We start from the raw sequence: 23,409 nt of genomic DNA, 5'->3' as shown, positions 1-23,409 counted from the left end.
CCAAATAGCTAGAGTTTAGATATTATGCATGAAACATCTTTCTAGTGAGTGTCTACAAAGTTTGTTCAAATAAAAGCCCTGGGGTCAAAATTGGCCCCGCCCCGGGGGGGCTTGATTTTCCCTATATGCATATAGTAAAAACTTAAAAAAATCTTCTTTGAAAAAACCTAAATAGCTAGAGTTTAGATATTAAGCATAAAACATCTTCTAGTAAACGTCTACAAAGTTTGTTGAAATAAAAGCCCTGGGGTCAAAACTGGCCCCACCCCAGGGGTGTCATTGTTTTTAACAATATGTGTGTAGTAAAAACTTAAAAATCTTCTTTTAAAAAACCCAATGAGCTAGAGCTTAGATGTTTAGCATGAAAATATCTTCTTATGGATGTCTACAAAGTTTGTTCAAATAAAAGCCCTGGGGTGAAAATTGGCCTTGCCGGGGGGGGGGGGGGGGGGGGGGGGGAACGGGGGGCGGGTGAGATCATTGTTTTTCATTACATGTGTGTAGTAAAAACTTAACATTGTGAAACATCTTCTAGTGAGTGTCTTCCAAGTTTGTTCAAATAAAAGCCCTGGGGTTTAAACTGGCCCCGCTCCGGGGGCCTATATACAGGTGAGCGACCTCAGGGCCATCATGGCCCTCTTGTTTGTAAAATCGAAACCAAATTTTTTGTTTACTATGTAAAGTGATATTGATTAAAAAATCTGGGAAAAAATGTATTTCTGTTTGTTTTTTTTTAGGTGATATTCGTGTTGAAATATTAAACAAGAAAGGTGACTGTGTGAGTAAACTACCAGGGAAAGACAATGCCTCTAAAAAGTTGCTGGTGGAACTGAAAGTTATCTGGGCATGTAAGTATATATGACCAGTTTATTAAAATATTTAGTGTAGGGATTTGTGTATATTTGTTTCCTTGCAGTCTGTCACCCATATTAAAGGGGGGCGTCAATGGCGAGTTGTTAAGATCATTGACTTAAAACCTCTTGCCCCTCATAGGCTTTGGTTTGAATCCTGCCAGGTACTTGATTCTTTCATACGAGGTAGCTATTCACCCAGCTTTCAGAATGTCAGTTCTTTTACTCAGGTGCTTGTTGAATGTTCATACCTGAAATAATTTACAAAGGGGTAACTGAGGTCTTCTTCCATCAGTAAAGCTGGAAAGTCGCCATAAGACCTTTACTGTGTTGACAAGATGTAAAACCCAACCATTATTAGCCCATTACACTCAAAGTTCTATCTTGTTATGTACAAGATGCATATACCCAATACTTGAATATGAAAACAATATTTTATTTGATTTATTAAATTTTATGGTATTTTAAAAAATATTTTTGGTTTGAAATTAGTATTAAAATCATTTTAACGGATATTCAGTCATTATCAAGTATAGATAATATACTTAGATATTTCATATACATGCAGTAAAATCTGCATGCATCTGATGTTTAGTAGTTCCTTGAAGTCTGTAAGAAATGTCCCTGTAAAATGCATTGCAATTTTATAGTTTTAAATCCTGGCAGTGAAAGGTTTTAAAAAAAACTTAAGGCACTTGCAGAAACTAGAAAAGAAACTGGAAGTGGAATCTTGCTGAAAGTGAGAATTTATATTTTGTATATTTACAGCGCCAGATGGACCACAGACACTTGTATCTCATATCAGTCAGCATGGTAAAACATGGCCGTACTGGTTCAGGAAAATGGGTAAGCTATTGCCTTCCGTTTTTGTTTTTTTTCTTCATAAAAATTGTCTGACGTTTTTTGGGGGTTTATCCTTGAAAGCAGGTTAGGTGGACTTATCACCAAGATATGACCATAAACATGATGAACTCTGTATTAAGATAATACAACCAAACAAATTGGCAACACAATGCTCTTCTATTTTAAATACATTAATAACCTGAACAGTTTTGTTCTATAAATGTACTTTTTTTTTCTCCTACTAAAAGCATTTCAGTAGTCAACCCTCTAAGCACATTCTTTTTATTAAGTAATCATTATAACAGACCAATGTCACCCACAAGTATTGAGCCTCCATCTGCCCCTGTCTATCCTCCTGTTAAGCTAATCCATTGACCGTTCATAGACTGATAAAACATTGGCATGTGCAGGCATCTTTGTCCTATGAACACAATTAAAACAAACATTGGTTTTCTGATATCTCTTAAACTACCAATTAGCACAATTAGAAGTTTCAAATTAAAAGGAAAGCTAGTGCATTGCAGAAATTTTTCTCAGTGTAAAGGTACTTACAATTCATTTATTTCTTTGTTACTATATAAAAGTTTTGAAATGAAAAATAAAACAAAAATATCATTTGAACAGTATCAATGATTTGGTTTTGTATTTTCTTGTAGAAAATATCAAGAATCTAGGATCCTATACGCTACAGTTACAAGCAGTTTTAAATGAAAGTGGTGAGAATATGTTTGCTGGTAAACAGCTACCATGTGAGAAAATCAACTTCCAGGTGGTTGGTAAGAATTTTGTTTATATTTAAAGGGGAATTCCAAGTTGTTGTTAGAACTTTGTTCATCTATAAAGGAACCCCAGGTTGTTGGTAAGAAATCTGGTTATTTTTAAAGGAGAAATCCCAAGTTGTTGGTAAGAAATCTTTTGTTTTACAAGAAACATTATCTTGTAGACCTCTACTAAGTTTGTTCAAATTATAGCCCTTAGGTAAAAAATGGCCCCACACTAAGGGGGTCATGGCTTTTCCTTATATGTATATAGTAAAAAAAAACAGGAAAAAAATCTTCTTCTTTTACACAATAGAGGCTTTAGCTCTATATTTCATATATTTGGTATGAAATATTGTCTGTTGGACTTCTGCAAAAAAATTAAAATCATAGCCTTTGGGCCAAAATTGGCTCCAACCTAGAGGAACATAGATTTTTCCTTATATGTGACTTATTATAGCAACCAGTGACTTTCCATAGTAACTATTGACATCCATAACAACCATTGACTTTCCATACCAACCATGAATTTCCATAGGAACCATTGTCTTTCCATACTAACCACTGACTTTTATAGTTATGACTGACTTTGTAGAGCAACCACTGACTTTCCATGGCAATCATTGACTTTCCATAGCAACCCACCCCAGTTGAACATACATTTTCCTTCTATGTGACTTCCCATAGCAACCAGTGAATTCCCATAGCAACTCTATTGACTTCTACAGCAACTTGGGACTTTCAAAAGCAACTATACACTTTCCATAGCAACCAGTAATTTTCCATAGCAACCAGTACCTAATATTTCAACAATTGACTTTCCATAGCAACCAGTGACTTCCATAGCAAACAATGTTTTTCGATAGCTATCAGTGATTTTCCATCGTAACCATTGACATCCAAAGCAATCAGTGACTTTCCATAGCAACCATAGACTTTCATATCAACCCAACCCATCACTTTCCATAGCATTCATTGACTTTCAATAGCAACCATTGACATTCTATGGCAACCATTGCCTTTCCATGATAACTATTGACTTTCCGTTGAAACTACTGACAAATACTTCAACCATTGACTTTCTATGGCAACCTTTGACTTCCACAGTAACCAGTGACTTACATAGCAGCCTCAAACTTTCAACAACAAGCATTGACTTCATTAACACCCTATGACTTTCAATAGCTTTCAGTTACTTTCCATAGCAACCATTGAATAGACTTAATATCAGGCCTCGACACTAACTTTTTTAGCAGGTGGTACGCCGGACCACTAGATTTGAAAGTTAGGTGGTCCTTCCAGAAGTCAGGTGGTCAGTTATCATTATTATATCTTTTTACTGCAAATGTAGAAAAATTGTTTAAACTTTATGACAAAGATGTATTAAAGAAAACAGATATTTTTAGATACATATTTTTCATCTAATTAGAAAAGGGAGAGCAAGTCAGTAGGTATTTTATCGTAGAGTTATTTGTTTATTTGTTTTTATCTCAGTCAAGAATACACAACAGAGCTTTTATTTATGTTAACTTTTATATTAAAGTGATTTCTCTCCCAACTCAAGTTAGGGAATAGTGAAGCCATTTGTGTCTGTTATTTTCTTACTGTTATTCAAATATTCATTGCTGATACGTGGTACGTCTTATAATCATGATAATAATATAGCATCTTTTACAGATTAACATTTTTAATGGAACTAATAAATTATCTTATTTTTGTCTTTGAAAACGAGGAAATATCTAAATTATTTAAATAATGACAACGTTATTATTTACTATAACTTATTTTATTTTTTCACAGATTTATAATACAGAATTTTACCTCCCTGTTGCTTGTTGGTTGATATTCATTTTTGACATTGGGTATTTTTAACCTTTTAAAATAATTTTAACTCTAGAAGAAATAGATCTCTTACTGTTATACAGTTAAAATAAAGATAAATAGCATAGAATTACTAGATGGTTTTTTCCAGTTCCTTTCGTTTGCTGCCGTTATTTCAAGTATCTGAAATTTAAGTTTATCCGATATCATATAATTACCATCATTGGATACTCACGGTTGATTAACATGTAACATAACATAAATGTAAATGGTTCCGCCGTGGTTATCAGACGATGCATAATTACTAGCACCATTTGAATGAATTTTGTACCTAAATTTATATCACAAACTCTTAACTCTTTTAACTTGCATAAACAAAATTTTAGCGACTTAAAATGAAAGTTATTGATGACTTAAGAACTTCTTTAACTAATCAGAGATTAATGAACCATATACATGTACATCGGACATAGATTTTAAACAAAATAATATATAACATGTTTTTGACCAAATCGCCATTCTCCCAAATGAGCCTTGCATCAACCAGAAAATTCAAGTGGTCCGACGGACCAGTGGGTTTTAAAATTAGGTGGTCCTTGCCAAAATCAAGTGGTCTCGGACCAACGGACCACCGCTAATGTCGAGGCCTGCTTATATAGCATCCAGTGACTTTCCTTAGCAACCAGTGACTTCCATAACAACCACTAACTTTCCATAGCAACTAGTGACTTCTGTGGCAACCAGTGACTTTCCAAAGTAACCATTGACTTCCATAGCATCCTATGACTTTCCATAGCAACCATTGAATTCCAAAGCAACATTTATCTTTCCATAGCAAAATGAATTTTCATATCAACCATATACTTCCATAGCAACCAGTTACTTTCCGAAGAACCAGTGGTATACATATCAACAAATGACTTTCCATAGCAACCATAGACTTCTTTAACACCGAATGACTTTCCATATCATCCAATGACTCGCCATAGCAACCATTGTCTTTACATAACAACCAGTTACCTCTATTGTAACCATTGACTTCCATAGCAACCACTGAATTTCATAGCAACTGGTGACTTTCTGCAGCAACTTGTGACTTCCATGGCAAATAGTGATTTCAAATAGCAATTAATGACAATGATAGCAACCCTTTTTTTTCATGGCAATTATTGACTTTCTGTAGCAACCGTTCACTTTCCACAGCAACTGATGACTCCCATATCAAGCATTTGCTTTCCATAACAACCATTGACTACCATAGCAATCAAAGATTACACAGCAGCCATTGTCTTTTCATAGCAAACTCTAAATTTCCATAGCAACTGTGACTTCCATAGCAGCTATTGACTTTTTATATAGCAAAAAGTGACTTTTATAGCAAACATTAACTTTCCATAGCAACAAGTAAATCTACTATTTCATATTGAGCACTACCTTTCAAAGAAACCATTTATTTTTGTATAGTAACCAGTGACTTCATTAGTAACATTGTTTTCTGTTAGAAGTAGCAACCAGTAATTTTTTACACATGCACTATATCTTATAAAGTATGAATTTTGTGATATCAATTTAAGATTTTAATTTTGTATCTGCTTTTCATTTATAGTTTACACTGTTACTTGTTAGCTCACCTTGCACAAAGTGCAGGTGAGCTTTTAGGATGGCCAACCAAATGGCGTCCGTCGTCTGTCGTCCGTCCACATTTTAAATATTCTAAGGACATCTTCTATGATACCGCAAGGCCAATGTTAATGAAACTTGGCAGGAATACTCTTTGTATGAAGCTCTATCAAGATTGTTCAAAGAATTCCATTTCATGCAGAACTCTGGTTGCCATGGCAACCGAAATAAAATCTTTAAATATCTTCTTTTAAAGAACCGTAAGAGCTAGAGCTTAGATATTTGGCATGAAAAATCTTCTAATGAGTGTCTACCAAGTTTGTTCAAATAAAAGCCTTAGGGTCAAAATTGGCCCCGCCCCAGGGGGTCATTGATTTTCCCTATGTGCATATAGTAAAAACTTAAAAAATCTTCTTTTAAAGAAACCCAAAGAGCTAGAGCTAAGATATTTGGCATGAAACATCTTCTAGTGAGTGTCTACCAAGTTTGTTCAAATAAAAGCCCTGGGGTCAAAATTGGCCCGGCCCGGGGGTCATTGATTTTCCCTATATGCATATAGTAAAAACTTAAAAATCTTCTTTTAAAGAACTGTCAAAGCTAGAGCTTAGATATTTGGCATGAAACATCTTCTAGTGAATGTCTACCAAGTTTGTTCAAATAAAAGCCCTGGGGTCAAAATTGGTCCCGCCCCAGGGGGTCATTGATTTTCCCTATATGCATATAGTAAAAAACTTAAAAAATCTTCTTTTAAAGAACCCAAAAGAGCTAGAGCTAAGATATTTAGCATGAAACATGTTCTAATGAGTGTCTACCAAGTTTGTTCAAATAAAAGCCCTGAGGTCAAAATTGGCCCGCCCCAGGGGGGTCATAGATTTTCCCTATATGTATATATAGTAAAAACTTAAAAAATCTTCTTTTAAAGAACCCAAAGAGCTAGAGCTAAGATATTTGCCATGAATATCTTCTAGTGAGTGTCTACCAAGTTTGTTCAAATAAAAGCCCTGGGGTCAAAATTGGCCCCGCCCGGGGGTCATTGATTTTCCCTATATGCATATAGTAAAAACTTAAAAAATCTTCTTTTAAAGAACCGTAAGAGCTAGAGCTTAGATATTTGGCATGAAACATCTTCTAGTGAATGTCTACCAAGTTTGTTCAAATAAAAGCCCTGGGGTCAAAATTGGCCCCCGTCCCAGGGGGTCATAGATTTTCCCTATATGCATATAGTAAAAACTTAAAAAATTCTTCTTTTAAAGAACCCAAAGAGCTAGAGCTAAGATATTTGACATGAAACATCTTCTAATGAGTGTCTACCAAGTTTGTTCAAATAAAAGCCCTGGGGTCAAAATTGGCCCCGCCCCAGGGGGTCATTGATTTTCCCTATATGCATATAGTAAAAACTTCAAAAATCTTCTTTTAAAGAACTCAAAGAGCTAGAGCTAAGATATTTAGCATGAAACATCCCGTCCCTAGATTTGCCACTAAAATGCCACCCTTTTCAATGGTGGAGTATTTAGACAATTTTCCACCAATAATGCCACCAAAACGCCACCCAAATCATGAAAATGGTGAAAAATTTGAGCAGGACTGATGTTATATAATTTTCCAGTTAATTCCACCTTTTTTACACTAAATGCCACCAATGAGTGGAAAATTGGTGGAGTATTTAGACAAACTTTCACCATTATGCCACCATTATGCCACTTTAGGGTGGCAAACTCATTTTCCACTAGATGCCACTTGTTTCCACTTATTGCCACCATAATGGTGGAAAATTGGTGGAGTATTTAGACAAATTTCCACCATTATGCCACCATTGAGTGGCAAACTTATTTTCCACCAAATGCCACTTATTTCCACCTTTTGCCACCATAAGGGTGGAAAATTGGTGGAGTATTTTAGACACTTTCCACCATTATGCCACCAGATAGTGGCAAATTCAGTTTCCACTAAATGCACCTATTTTCACCCTTTCAGAAATTTTCCACCTTGTGGGTGGCAATAGCTGGAAACTGCTTGAAAGTCACCCTGTACCCTAAATTGGAAACAAACAAATTTTATAATAATCCTTTTTAATGTTTCCATATGAAATTATATATTGTCTCAAAAAATAGCAAAACATTAGTCCATTTATTTTCTTCAGTTTATCTTGCTATTCCTGGACGGTTTGAGTTCAGTCCTTAGGTTGTCGGCAACTTTTCGAGCGCACAATCTAAAAACAAAAAAAAATTATGAATGATTAATACAATAATTAAAAACATAAGCTTACATTTTTATATGACTATTGGATATTTCTATATTCAATTTGAGTGCATAGATATGATTAAAACACTTTAAAAAACAGCACTGCAGATGTGGAAGAATCAGACTTTTTCTTATTTACTCCAAGGCAGAAAATATACGCAGAATCAAAAATGATATTTTCATTCAGTTCATTAGTTACCTTCCAAGAACTTAAGTTTTGCCTTGTCTGCACAAGAAGGTCTGGCGTCAGACTCTCTGTTCCCTTTCCTCATACCAAACAATGAGCGGCCTTTAATCTCTTCTATATTGAATAGCATTCTGAAGAGCTTTGCTGTACCTTTCTCTTTTGAGGCATATGGCTTCAGTTCTGCCATCACTTGGTCCTAAAATATGATAAACAATATCAAATAAGTAAAGACAGAAAATGATTATCAATATCCAATATGTAAAGACAGAAAATGAAACCTTTTATAAGACCTTGGTATATGTATACAACTCTAAAATTTTAAAATAAGAAAGAAATAAAGAAATACAACACATCAACACCAGTGCAGGTTGAGTAAATTAATAATCTTCCAGTTTCAGTTCTTAACGAACCTTCATCAGGATAAATATTTTGATAAAATTTTCAAGCTGAAATGTACAAAAACTCTAAAATTTGTAAAACAAAATGTAAATGCAAATTAAAGTGTCATAAAGAGTTTGAATTAAAGTAGGTTTGTAAATAGTGACTAATAGCTATATTTATCAAGAACTGAAAAGTGTTCTTATGGGTACTGTGACACTTCTTTCCTATTAATTCTAAAATAACTTTGAATTAACAAGATACCTTTGTAAAGCCACTGAAGATCAAATGTGTTGTCCAGGCTGCTCCTCATTGCTTTGTGTCTGCAAAATAATAATTCTTATTTAATGCTGTTTCTGTTATGAACTGTCATTCTCCTAATAGCATGTTACTTCTAGACTGTCTAGTTATGGTTATATAATTATCTACTGCACCATGAAAGCTGAATTACAACAATGAAGGAATGAAACTTACTAATAAATCAGTTACTGTTAATCTGCTTCCACATGTGACACACAAAGGAAAATTGTTTATAGCATGAAAGTTGTAGTAATAGGTACCTCAGGTTATTATAGTTTGATTTGATGTAATATTGTACATAATGATATTGTACTTACTGATTAATTCTATAATTTTTTTCTCAAAACTTAAAATTTCTAACATATTGTATTTAAGAAATGATGAAGATTTCCTACATTCTTTTTATATTCCTACATTCTTTATATGTACATTGTACATGCAGCTTTCTTTTTAGTCAAGTTACAAACAAAACAAATATAAAACACGATTTTATACAATACCACTTCATATTTTTACTGTCAAAAAACTAAACAGTTTCTGCATAAATAACAATAATTATTGTATGTAAAAGTTGTTTACCTGGAAACTTTGACTGGGAATGATTCTGCTGTTTATCTTCTTGTCTACACATTCACACTTCAGTTAAAACTTCTCTTTCTATTTACCACACTAATAAGACTTTAAATGTTTTCTTTGAGAAATCAAAAATATGCACCCTTACATTTTTAAACAAAATATCTCCAGAATTGCTACAATATCAATAATTTCCTTTGTGTTTGCAAGCTTTAACTGACCTCAATTCCTTTGAATTCAAACTTTTTACAACCGGTGTAACTGCATGGACAGTCCATTATAATTTTTAAATTGTGAGGGATTTTTCCAAAAACCATAGCACCCATCATTTTATTATTTACATTCATTTGAATGTATAAACTATATCTAATACCTAAATAGATTGAGTAGAAATAAGCTTTTGAAAGATAATTTAGCATGCTATTTTAAGACAAATTCTACATAAATCATGTATAATGTTGCCTCTCCAAAATAATCAAATGGAACATTCTGGTCAGCATGAGTAAACTATTAACCCCCATTCATAGATTTACTAGATAAGAGGGCAGTAGTTTTATTCAGATCTGAGATGTATGCTGTGTTTGTTAAATCTTAGAGGATGCAGTATTTACTAGCTAGTATTTACTTATCCTGATTGTAAAGAAATTTATCAGACATTATATGACTTATTTACTTTTCACACATTTATTTTTACAATAGATTTAAAGCCTCTGAAAGCATAGCACAAAAGATGTTAGAGACAATAATTTTAAACTCCACATATAACTAAATCTCATTTATTGAGAAGTTACAATGCCAAGGAACCATAACTTTTTATTGCATGATTTGGGGTTTATTGCCATTTTTTACTTCTCTATGCTTAATTTTTGTCTTGATCATTAAGCTTAAAAAGTACTGGAGATATTAATTAAAACTTCACAGATATAGATCTTTTTGAGTAATGTGCTTGTGTTTAAGAACCATAACTCTTTGCATACTTTTGGAGTTATTGCTCTTTGCATTTTTCACTTTAATTATTGTTAGCATTACATGAAAAGTGTTAGTACTCACCAGATATCAGTTTAAAGTAATATTGAAGAGACAATTTATTATGTCAATTAGAAGAAAAAAGACAAAATCAAACTTTATTCAAGATTGACATTAAATATCATAGAAAAGCAACAAACTTTATGCAGAGATATGCATTTTTCTGGGCATAGAAAGAACATTTCAACTATTTTAATGTACAGATTATAACTAAAGAACAAAGTACAACTTTAAAGCCGTAATTTTATTTTACAAGCATAGAATGTAACATAAACATTTTGACTTGAAAGTCAATTTTACATCCCTAAAGAAAAGTACTGCCATAAAAAATGGGAAGTTAAGTAACCCCAACTTTTCTAATTTTCCTGATCATAATTATATGTTTTAAACGCTGGAAAAGTGATTTTACGTCCAATTTCTGTGTCTTTCCTGCTACTTTACAGCTGGAATTATCATACCGTTACTGTGAGGCAGTGACTTTGTATCAGAATTGTGTTCATGGCATTCTAGTATGTTTAAGAAATATGAGTTTCTGATAAAATTTTTCTAACTGTTCAACTTCAATAAATTATATTTTTGATAAAAAGTTTCACTTGATGCTTTGGTAGAGTACAAACTATAAACAGATTTATTTCAGTTTTGGAGCTTTGACTTAAAAAAATCTTAAACCCTGCAATGCACAATTATTAGATTTCTCAGTTTTTTCCCCAATTTTTATACAACCCAGAAAATAGTTAAGAGTTTCCCTTTTCGACTAAAAGTTATTCACAAAATTTTCTAAGTTTTTTTCCACTATTTTGCCACCCAGAAAATAGTTAGAGTTTCACTTTTCCACTAAAAGCCACTCATTTTCCACCTTCAAAATAAACTAAGTTTCATTTTTCACCAATTTCCACCCTTTTGCCACCATAAAAAAAGTCTATGTTCAAATTTCCACTCAATGCCACCTAAATGCCACCAAAGGATAGTGGCATTTGGTGGCAATTTTGCCACTACAGTGGAAAAATAGTGGAATTTTGTCATTTTCCAGTTAATTCCACCTTTTTTACACTTAACGCCACCCTTTTCAGTGGAAATAGCTGGCAAGTAGTGGCAAATCTAGGGACGGGATGTTCTAATGGGTGTCTACCAAGTATGTTCAAATAAAAGCCCTGGGGTCAAAACTGGCCCTGCCCCGGGGGTCATTGATTTTCCTTATATTTGTATAGCAAAAACTTAAAAATCTTCTTTGAAAAAACCCAAATAGCTTGAGTTTAGATATTATACATGAAACATCTTTAAGTAAATATCTACAAAGTTTGTTCAAATAAAAGCCCAGGGGTCAAAACTGGCCCTGCCCCAGGGGTGTCATTGTTTTTAACTATATGTGTATAATAAAAACTTTAAAAAATCTTCTTTTAAAAAACCCAATGAGCTAGAACTTAGATGTTTAGCATGAAAACATCTTCCTTATGGGTGTCTACCCAAGTCTGTTTCAAATAAAAAAACCCTTGGGTAAAAATTGGCCCGGGGTGGGGGGGGGGCTATATACAGGTGAGCGACCTCAGGGCCATCATGGCCCTCTTGTTTCTTGTCATTAAGGGTGTTTATATTCAGGTGAGCAATATTAGGTTTGTCATGGCCCTCTTGTTCCTAAATTGATAATATTTTTTTCCGTAGAGGGAGAGGCTGAAACATTTTCAGTGGGAGTGTTAGACGGTCCATTCAAAGTTGGTGTTCCTTTCAATATTCCCCTAGATCTACATGACAGCTTTGGTAACCCAGCTAGAGCCCCTGCTGGTCAGGAGTTCCATCCTAAACTTGAAGCCAGGTAATGCCATTTGTTTATGCAAGGATGATGATAATTGAAACATGCTTTGAAATGGATTTGCTTCTGTATGAAAGTATTGTATTTTCTAAAATGTTGGTGATTTGTACATGACATGGTTAAGAATGGATTTTTCATAGATTTTTTAACTGTAAAAAATGAATGTTAATATTTGTTAACATTGAAATACTGGTTATAAGATGGATTGACTTGTGTTTGTTGACACTGTAAAAATTATTGTTTTTTTCAAGAATCCATTTTATCATTGTTCCAAAAGTTAAAATGAAAACTAAACACAACCTTCAAGATAATTAATTTTTATACCAATTGTTTTTCCATATTTAATTTGACATAAGCTTGTGTCTATAGAGGTGCATACAATTTTAGAAGTCTTTTAAAAATGTTATATAATTCTAATATTTTAAATACATGTATTGATGAAGTTTGTCGTCAGGCTTTTGATTGAAACTAAGTTATATTACATAAATTATATGTAAGAAAATACTTTTAGCTAAGATTGATTAATTCATATTTTTTGTTTACCTTTAAACTGTTTTATGTATAGGGGACACAGGTATATTTTGTATGATATTTACTGTGCACACTGTCTGAATTGCTTTATGATTTATATTTAGGTAGGAAATTATTTATCCCAGCTTATTTTATTATTTTCTGCAATGTTGCATTTTCAACCCCATTCCATGTTATCATAGGTTATAAGTTTGAATGGATTGAATTTTCTCTCCTATTCTTTAAAAAATGTCCATTTAAACTTCAAAGTCATTGGTATGTTAAGGGAAACTTAGTTCAGGGAACTTTAAAGCCACTGGTTAGTTCATGGAAACTTAAAGCCACTGGTTAGTTCAGGGACTTTACATCACCAACAAGAATGACATTTTCCCCAGTTCTAGAAAGTTTGGACTGCCTGTTTAGTGCTATCATATAGTGTGATGTGTGTGTTCTGAAAGCTTTTCTATTAATATATTTTGCTGCCTTTATTTGTAATATTGAAGCTTATATTATGTTCATTTGCCCATAAACTATTGGAATCAAGTGATTGGCCTTTGCCACTAGTATAAAAGGTCAAGGCCAGTCTGTAATCTGTACGATCTTACGGTAACCAATCTCTATACTGTTGGTAGCTTGATTTTTGTATTTTGATTCTGAAGTCCCTGAAATTTTGAATAAACTGTTCCAAATTCGGTGCTGGCAAACCGATAACTCAAATTCAACAAGTTAAATGGTAGGTCTTGAAAAGGCAAGTGGGTGTCTTGATTTAACAACTAGAATGGTTAAGATATATTTTATAGCCTGTTTAAACTCTTAATCTGCTGAATTTGTGTAAAGGATTTCAAATATCAAAATGCAAAAATTATGCCACTAATAGTAGAGGTTCTCAGACTGCTGGCTTGGCTCTTAATTGATGGCAAAGTATAAGAATTTTTTTATATCTCTGTATCTTTGTATTTAATTTATATTTCCCATTTGTGCCATTTTATTTATTATTTGCATGAATAGGTCACGGTCACGTTAGTGATCTATGGTTGTCATGGTTTTTGTTTTGGTTATTTTATGCGCAATTTTTTAACTGAAAGAATAAATCAGTGTATGCTGATACACTACATCTTTTTTTAAAGAAAATAAAGTTGAGTATTTGCTTTGTGTATAGTTAAAGTTTGCATGTAAGTTTTATTATCTAAAAAAGATTTCATTGAAAGTTTTTGACACTATTTTCAATTTTAAACAAATGAAGTTTGATGCTGTTCATAAAACATAAACATAAGTGGCATGCAGGCATATATAGATATTTATTGCTTGCATTTTGTTTACATAGATCTCATAAATTTTGGTAATGAATTTGTGTTTTGCAGAGTTTGTGCCAAATACATTTATTATCAAATGCATCAGATATCTATGTTTTACTTGATGAGATGAATTTTCAGAATCAGAAAAAAGTAAAATCAACAACAGTTGTTGTTAGTGTTGCAATTAAATTTAAGAAATATTTGTACTCGAGGTATTGCAATAAAGAAAAATAAATAATTTTTGTGGATATGAGAATTTGATGAAGTATTGCAGTTAAATAACATTTTGCATGGAAATCATGATTTCAATAGTCAGGATTTTATATTTATTTTTCATAGTGGATTAGAGGTGAAATATTCCCTGGCTGTGATGAGGGGACATATTGTCACATTAAAGGATGTGGTTGCTAAAGGTCAAGTACAGGGGAATTCTGGGAAGGTAATTTATTTGTGGATAATAACATGTGAATTTTTATGAAATATTTTACCATCAATCAGATGCTGACATTAGAATGTCTATGTAGTTTGAATTCTGGACAGTGGGGCATAATCAATTTGTTCTATATAACTCGGAACTTTTCCTTCATTTCACATGGTAATTCATCATACTTGTCACAGAATTTTTGTAACCAAGTTTCTTAGTGTTTAAATATTTTTTAAAAAATAAGGCTATTTTGGACTTAGATTAGAATTTAAGCATATTTCTGTTGTCAGCACTTCAAATGAAATTACCTAGCTCTTTTTAGCTTACCTGTCACAAAGTGACAGGGTGAGCTTTTGTGATAGCTTTTCGTCCGGCGTCCGTCCGTCTGTCCGTCCGTAAACTTTTACTTTAAATGACATCTCCTCATAAACCACTAAGCCAATTTCATCCAAACTTCACAGGAATGTTCCTTTGGTGGTCACCTTTAAAAATTGTTCAAAGAATTTAATTCCATGCAGAACTCTGGTTGCCATGGCAACCGAAAGAAAAAACCTTAAATATCTTCTTTTAAAAAACCCAAAGAGCTAGAGCTTAGGTATTTGGCATGAAACATCTTCTAGTGAGTGTCTACCAAGTTTGTTCAAATAAAAGCCTGGGGTCAAAATTGGCCCGGCCCCAGGGGTCATTGATTTTCCCTATATGCATATAGTAAAATCTTAAAAAATCTTCTTTTAAAAAACCCAAAGAGCTAGAGCTAAGATATTTATCTAAAGGGTGTCTACCAAGTTTGTTCAAATAAAAGCCTGGGGTCAAAATTGGCCCGGCCCCAGGGGTCATTGATTTTCCCTATATGCATATAGTAAAATCTTAAAAAATCTTCTTTTAAAAAACCCAAAGAGCTAGAGCTAAGATATTTATCTAAAGGGTGTCTACCAAGTTTGTTCAAATAAAAGCCCTGGGGTCAAAATTTGCCCCGCCCCAGGGGGTCATTGATTTTCCCTATATGCATATAGTAAAAACTTAAAAAATCTTCTTTTAAAAAACCCAAAGAGCTAGAGCTAAGATTTTTAGCATGAAACATGTTCTAATGAGTGTCTACCAAGTTTGTTCAAATAAAAGCCTTGGGGTCAAAATTGGCCCCGCCCCAGGGGTCATTGATTTTCCCTATATGCATATAGTAAAATCTTAAAAAAAATCTTCTTTAAAGAACCAAAAGAGCTAGAGCAAAGATATTTAGCATGAAACATGTTCTAATGGGTGTCTACCAAGTTTGTCCAAATAAAAGCCCTGAGGTCAAAATTGGCCCCGCCCCTGGGGGGTCATTGATTTTCCTTATATGTATATAGCAAAAACTTCAAAAATCTTCTTTGAAAAAACCCAAATAGCTAGAGTTTAGATATTAAGCATGAAACATCTTCTAGTAAGTGTCTACAAAGTTTGTTCAGATAAAAGCCCTGGGGTCAAAATTGGCCCTTCCCCGTGGGTCATTGATTTTCCTTATATATGTATAGCAAAAACTTAAAAATCTTCTTTGAAAAACCCAAATAGCTAGAGTTTAGATATTAAGCATGACACATCTTCTAGTGAGTGTCTACAAAGTTTGTTCAAATTAAAGCCCTGGGGTCAAAACTGGCCCCGCCCCAGGGGTGTCATTGTTTTTAACTATATGTGTACAGTAAAAACTTAAAAATCTTCTTTTAAAAAACCCAATGAGCTAGAGCTTAAATGATTAGCATGAAACATCTTCTTATGGGTGTTTACCCAGTTTGTTCAAATTAAAGCTCATGGGTTAAAATTGGCCCTGCCATGGGGGGTGAGGGAAGGGGGGAGAAAATCATTATTTTTCATTATATGTGTGTAGTAAAAACTTAACATCATGAAACATCTTCTAATGGGTGTCTTCCAAGTTTGGTCAAATAAAAGCCCTGGGGTTTAAACTGGCCTCGCTCTGGGGGCCTATATACAGGTGAGCGACCTCAGGGCCATCATGGCCCTCTTTTTTAGCTCACCAGAACCGAAGGTTCAAGGTGAGCTATTTGTATCAAAGGGGGATGCTCCGGCGTCCATCGTCATGCGTCCTCTCCTTCTCTGAAACTGCTGGGCAGATTTACTTCAAACTTGGTCTGTAGCATCCATGTGACTGTCACACTTGAATTTGCTCATGTCATTTCAATTGGCCCCTTCTAGGGGTCAACAGAGCTAAAAAAAGAAAAACCTTTAAACATCTTCTACTACAGAACTTATTGATAGATGATCACAAAACTTTATCTGTAGCATTCTTGGGTAGTCTTTTATCAAGATTGCTTATATTAAAGTGGTTGGCCCATTTTAGGGGCCACTAAAGCCAAAAAATGAAAAACCTTTGAACATCATTTCCTGCTGAAATTATTGATAGATGATCACCAAACTTTGTAGCATTCTTAGGTAGTCTTATATCAAGTTTGCTCATATTTATTTGATTGGCCCTGTTTAAGCTAAAGTTTCTTCAAATTATTGTTTTAACATATTCTATGCTCAAATTTAATATCAGAAAATATTTACTATGGATAATTTCCAACACTGAAAAGCAGTTGTTTCTGGTGAGCGACTCAGGGCCATCATGGTCCTCTTGTATCACATACTTGTGCCCCTTTTGTGGCTCCGGAAAAATGGTATTGCCGGCTGTGAATATATTTTGACATCACCTCATTTACATTTTGCAAGCATAGTGTAAAGACATGCTAAATATTAGTGTGACTAGCTTATGTCAGCGTTATTCTATAGGTGCGTCACTGAGAAAAATTATTCTTTTTCACTTTTAACACTCTTAATTTTGGGTATGTGATAAATAGAATATTATATTAGTGCAGGTTCATTACTGATTTTATTGAACTCGTTGAATATAAAATGATATTGTGCACACCAGAGGCTCCAATATTACTTTATTCAATGCAAGGATGTGCTTGCAGGCCTAGGTTTATACTGATGACAAAGGCTTAGCACTTTCAGTTCCAGCAGTTTATGGGTTTTAATGAAAAGAGTTTGATCTTTTATTTTGAAATATCTTCTTTTTTTCAGAATTATAATGTTAGCATCACTATTCCACAGCTGAAACAGAGCACTCAGGTGTTGAAAATGAGACTGTTGCCAGGTACTGTATATATTTTAGTGTTTGCCAATCAGATCATGTTATTGTGGTCATTCAACACTGATATTTACTTGTGTTTGATTAATTAATATAGCTATAATGGCTCTAATTTTTGTGAAGTTGAAATATTTTTTTGTGAAACACTACATAGAATTGAGATGACATCCTTTTCAAGTGTTTAACCTCCTTGACTTAGACCACTTTCTCCTCACCATTGTGTGTTCAAATCCAGTTGGAGACTATTGATTCTTTCATGTGATGAAGCTAGCTTGTAGAACATCAGTGGTTCTACTTTGGTGCCCGTATGTGTCTGAAATAAAACATGGGGGGGCAACTGAGGTCTTCCTCCACCATTAAAGCTGGAAAAAAATGTCCATATGATCTTTACAGTGTTGGTGCAACGTTAAAAACAAAAAACAAAAACAAAAAAAAACATGGAATTAATTGCAGATAAATGTTTTTGAGTTCACCCCTAACAAAGGAGGTCAAATTTAATATAGGGATATTTTACCAAGAATTTGTTATGTATTAACAGAGCAATTCAGTACATTTTTCAAATGATGTCTTTTGTGTGTATCTTAAATTGCAAGGATGGAATGATACCACTTACACTTATAGTTCTGTCTAGTCCAAAATTCAAACTTGGAAAAGATTTAAATAACAATATAGTCTGATCCATTAAGTTAAATAACTTGCTAAATTTTTGAATCGGATTTGACATGCTTTGAATTCAAAGTTTAAGGAATTGAAATATCAAAATAACAAAATTGAGCTACCATTATTATCAAGGCTGATCAGACTGCATGTGTGTGAAGGCAGGACTGGCCTAAAACTGGTGGCAATTGCTAATCACTCTCATTTCCAGCAGGCTAAGGAAATATCTGGTTTATAAATTCAACCTTTCTACTGCTGGAACTGAAAGTGACTAACCTTTTTCACCAGTATAGAGTCAGACTAGCCTGCACATTTTTCAAGTCTCACCAGGCTCTATGCTGTTGGCTGATCAACTTTAAATTTCCATCTTGATATCCCATAAAATTAATAATGGACCAGTGTAAAAATGGAAGATGGATTAGTTCATTTAAGAAATTCAGGAGGTTAAAGAACTAAAAAAAAAATAAATAAATGTCAGTAAGTGTATGTTACAGGTCCAGCTTCAATGTTGTATGTGAGTCCCGAGGAAGAACAAATGGTTGTGAACGGATTCTCACCTAACTTTAAGATACAGTTACAAGATGCAGCGGGTAATCCTACAGGTCTTGAAGGCAGGAGTGTAGTGTGCAAGGTGTGTACAAAATTTATATCCCTTATACTGCCAAATATCTTAATGTGGCAGTGCTGAAGTTATTAAATTTACTTAATTTTCTGAAATATATTGAATTGAATCCTACTTATTTTCATTTTCTTATAACTGGATGTCTAACACTAATCTTGCTGTTACTAAAACTGATTAGATTTTACAACCAGTATGGAACCAGGCCAGCCTGTACAACTATTTCAAGAAAAGTGAAAGCAACCATACACATCACCGTTTGGGTCAGTGTCAGCATCAGCATCTCCATCACATTTAAAGTTTTTTTGTGTGCAAGTTGCTATCTCCAAAACTATCAAAGAGAATAGGCTGAAATTTTACACACGTTTATGTTTTTAAAGAGTTATTCCCCTTTTTTACTGTCAAGCGCGGAGAATAGTTGAACTGTATTGAAATCCTTAGACTTCAAATGAACTGTTCTGAATTTGACACAGAGCAAATCAATAACATAAATTGAGCTGATTAAGGGTTTAATAGAAATAGCAAAAAAATTTAACTAATAATTTTTCATGTCATTTTGATGTAGCGAATTTTTCAATATTTCAGTTGGTAGGGGCACCCAATCTACCCAGTTATTCAATGGAATGTTCCAGTACAGGCAGTGGTACCCTTGTAGGAGATCCTATTCTATTGAAAAAGATGAAATCAGAACTTTTGTTAACAGCCAAATTTGATGTTCAGGTAGATATCTTAACTCCTTTAGTCATTCATGGAAAATATATTGCTTTTAAGTTTCATAACAGATTTTTGTAATTATACTTCAATTATTATCCAACAAAGTGTCACTTGTTACCAAAATAAGAGTTTACAATAAATCTAGCCTCCCCCTTTGATATTGATAATGACTGGTTATTTATCAAGAAAAGTTGTAAGGCAGATTAATCTGGGAGATATTGACCAAAAAAAGTGTGTGAAAATCGGCATTTAAAAGATAACGAGATAACAAACTAGAAAAAAACTTGTTTCCCAAACGTTGTGGTTCTGCTGAAAATTGTTATTGTGTATTGTACTCTTTTTATATACAATTTTGTTACAAATAATATTTGACTGTTCATGTTTCTAGGGAAATAAATTAATTAAAACCATTGAAAGGAAGATCAGACTAATGCCTAGTGGGAAGGCGTGTGAGCTGAAACTGTACTACCAGGAAGCAGATATGTCTAAACCAGAGCGTATAACCAACGGGATGGAGATAACAAAACCTGCCGGGGAAACTCTTCAGGGCCTAAGTTAGTATTATCATTGTATGACTGGCACTATGTAATATTATGATGAAATCAGTAATAAATATTTTATTGTTTGATTACAAATTAAATGTTTTATAAAACACTGATCTTTAAAAAAATATATCAGAACAAACGTTATGTATAGTCTGTAAAGCTTTTGAATTATAGAAAATTAAAACAGAAGCTTTCATTTTATAATTATTTTCATAATTATTTAGGTATTACAGGACAGGTTTTACTGTTTATAATAGTTCACTTTAACCAAACACTGTTATAAAATGGACACTTTACCAAACAAAGTGACATCGTTTTCAAGCAGGAGTCAGATACATATACCAGTCTTAGAAGTCCTGCCAGATAATCACAATGTTACTAACTAACTATAAAACATATTTTTTCAGCATTCACTTTATATGATGAGGCTGAACAAGAAATAAAGTTAGATGAAAAAGTTGTGTCAAAAATTAAGGTAAATGTTTTATTGTCAATGTTTCATGCAAGCTTGGTAACCTCAACTGTTAGAAGAATAGCTTGGGCTGTCCTACAATCCTAGATCTGAAACTCATCACATACTTTTCAAAGTAAATTTATTAATGTAGGTATTTGTCCAGTAGAGAAAATCAGAATCTCTAAAGACCCATATATCTAGCATTGATTTTTTACCTGGTTGCTCCAAATTTTGAACTTAAAATTTTTTTTGCAATATCCAGTCTCATCTAGCTGCATGGCTGTTCTAGATTTTATTATAAAAAGTATTTTAGGTAAAGTAGCAAACATGCTTACTCTTGCTATGTCAGCTAGTTTTGTTTCTTGCAGTCTGAGAAGACCTTACACTCTTGACTTCTCAGTCTTTGGTTATATTGATGTTATAAACATTGAAACTTACAGCTGTTTTAAAACACATGACAGCAGTTTACAGGGTTATCTTGGAATGGATTAAGGAAAGAAATAGAATATGTACCATCATAAAATGTTATAACTGACTAACTCATAATCTTTGAAACTGAAACAACTCAGCATACAGGGCTTGAGCTAGGTTAAAATTTTAGGGTGAAGTGACTTCTCCCTCCAGCTGATTTAGGGAGAAGTGAGGAGACTTTAGGGAGAAGTTGGGAGACATATTAGGCGTCATCATCTGGAGAATTATAAGCGAGGAAACTTTACAAACCAGAAAAGAAATAAGAAACATCTCTCAAATAAACAATTCTACTATAAATCTACTTTTCATAAATGCATACTAATAGCAAACACAATATTTACATAAACATGGGTGCAAGTTGAAAACTTGGAAAAACATGAAAACCTTTATTCATAATCATTTTCCTACATCATCTAATAGGAAAAAAATTATGTTGAAATTTGTCACAAAAAACCTGAGCTTCAGGCATATGCCTGAAAACTTGCACCCATGCATATAATGTATACATGTAGTGAGTATGTTTAGTTTGTAACAATATTCAGGGCAGATAGAGCAGTGCCACTTGCCATTGGCAATGAGTCAGACTGGTCATTGTCTACAATTTTCATTTAGCTATTTGCCCACAAGCCAGAATGTTTGAGACATTTAATTTTGTATAATCAGCGTGTTAACTTTACAGAATTCAAGGTATTAATAAAATATTAGATACAAATCTTCACATAATTTTAACAGATTAGTGCTCTGAAAGTTTTTAACAATTTTGTATATGCAGGTGTCTTTAATCATGCAATCGGAATCTGTCGCCATTTTGTGTAATTGTCAACAAATAGCCGCAGTATGTTAGTGTGTTGCCGATTGGTCAATGCAAACTGCCGTAGATACAATGCGCATTCTGATTCGTCAATCGCTTGAATACATAATGAGAAAGATATACATAGTGAATTCTTGCCTTGCGGCTTGTATTAGACTTTGTTGATGTTGACATGCTTTCTTAACTAGCGGATTAACAATAATTGGTTGTAATTGAGAAGTAAACAAATTGTTATATATTTGTTGTATATAATTCATATCTATGTTGATGCAAAAAAAATTCTATTTTTAGTTAAATTGGCTTGCCAAACCACCAAAAGATCTTCTACTGAAAGGTCAAATGCCAGGGGTGAAGGCCACTAACACAGTACAAGAGGTTAAATATTGTCAGGTTACAGTCTCGGAAAGTTCAGGAATAGAACTTGGTTTTGTTCTCAAGTAAGTCTACATTTTCCTTTACCACAGTGTCATAAACACAAGCCCCCGTGTTCACAAAGACTTAAGGATCAGGATCAAGATCAGGATCAAATTTAAAAACTCTCATATTCTTCATTTTTATCCTTATAGATTAAATATGTAATATTAATTTGATAAAACTGGATGTGCACTAGCAAATTAATGAAATTTTTGAATAAATTTATTGTTATTTTTACAAGATACGGGCATTTTACAGTTGATCCAAATATTGATCTTGATCCTAAAATTGATCCTTATTTTGATCCGAATATTTTTGTATTTGTTTTGTTATTTGTTAATTTTATCCCAAAATAGTTTGATTTCTTTGTAAATCAGCAATTGTTTACATTTTTAAATATTTACTATCAATTCTATCAAAACATAATTAATTTTGGTAACATTAAACAATGAAAATAAAATTAGGATCACTTGATCCTGATCCTGATCTTTTCTTTGTGAACACGGGGCCTGGATTCATCTCGTACTAGGCATTATGAAAAAAAATGTCAAAAGGCCTCCTCCCTCCTTTGCCAAATGGTTCCAGTTAAGATTTTAAGAACAGTGAATGTACTTGAGTACAAGGCTGTGCCTGAAATAATACACAAAGGTGTTTCTGAAGTCTTTCGTCATAAGTTCATTTGTACAGTCGCCAAATAACCTCAGTGCTTGTGTGGCTGAAAAATCAACAAAACCAAAATCAAATGATGTCACATCTAGAAATGTGAATAACAACACTGAAATTAAAATATAAATAAATGAAACAGAAGTTGAACTTTGTCATTTTGAGTAGTGGGACATCAGCTGACAGACTTTCTCCGGTTGATCGGGGTACAAACAACATTTTGCAGGTACATCTTTGAATGAATATAAACTCAACAGGTTGAGTAATATTGAGAGCAGTAGTGTACCATTATGTTTAAAATGC

The 23,409-nt window shown here is 33.4% G+C and overlaps 1 protein-coding gene and 1 long non-coding RNA gene across 2 annotated transcripts in view; one reads left to right on the top strand and one right to left on the bottom strand.

The window, feature by feature from the left end:
• Positions 1–23,409, top strand: part of LOC132721137 (structural maintenance of chromosomes flexible hinge domain-containing protein 1-like) — an 87,098-nt gene that overhangs the window by 21,661 nt on the left and 42,028 nt on the right. Inside the window, exons 17-27 of the mRNA XM_060705392.1 lie at positions 738–848; positions 1,620–1,697; positions 2,351–2,470; positions 12,258–12,408; positions 14,550–14,649; positions 17,692–17,764; positions 18,910–19,046; positions 19,620–19,754; positions 20,137–20,302; positions 20,701–20,768; positions 22,321–22,466. Of these exons, the coding sequence (XP_060561375.1) occupies positions 738–848; positions 1,620–1,697; positions 2,351–2,470; positions 12,258–12,408; positions 14,550–14,649; positions 17,692–17,764; positions 18,910–19,046; positions 19,620–19,754; positions 20,137–20,302; positions 20,701–20,768; positions 22,321–22,466 (1,285 nt within the window). The remainder of the gene's footprint in view (positions 1–737; positions 849–1,619; positions 1,698–2,350; positions 2,471–12,257; positions 12,409–14,549; positions 14,650–17,691; positions 17,765–18,909; positions 19,047–19,619; positions 19,755–20,136; positions 20,303–20,700; positions 20,769–22,320; positions 22,467–23,409) is intronic.
• Positions 7,949–9,091, bottom strand: LOC132721130 (uncharacterized). Its single transcript, XR_009624426.1, has 3 exons — positions 8,964–9,091; positions 8,334–8,517; positions 7,949–8,102 (listed from the first exon to the last, which is right to left on the bottom strand). It is a non-coding gene; the product is annotated as an uncharacterized LOC132721130 (long non-coding RNA).

The sequence above is a fragment of the Ruditapes philippinarum genome, unplaced genomic scaffold, assembly GCF_026571515.1.
Source record: "Ruditapes philippinarum isolate M1 unplaced genomic scaffold, ASM2657151v2 ctg1065_1_1_1_1, whole genome shotgun sequence".
NCBI classification, from domain to species: domain Eukaryota; kingdom Metazoa; phylum Mollusca; class Bivalvia; order Venerida; family Veneridae; genus Ruditapes; species Ruditapes philippinarum.
Note: the sequence above shows the minus strand (reverse complement) of the source record. Positions and strands in the feature narration are given on the sequence as shown.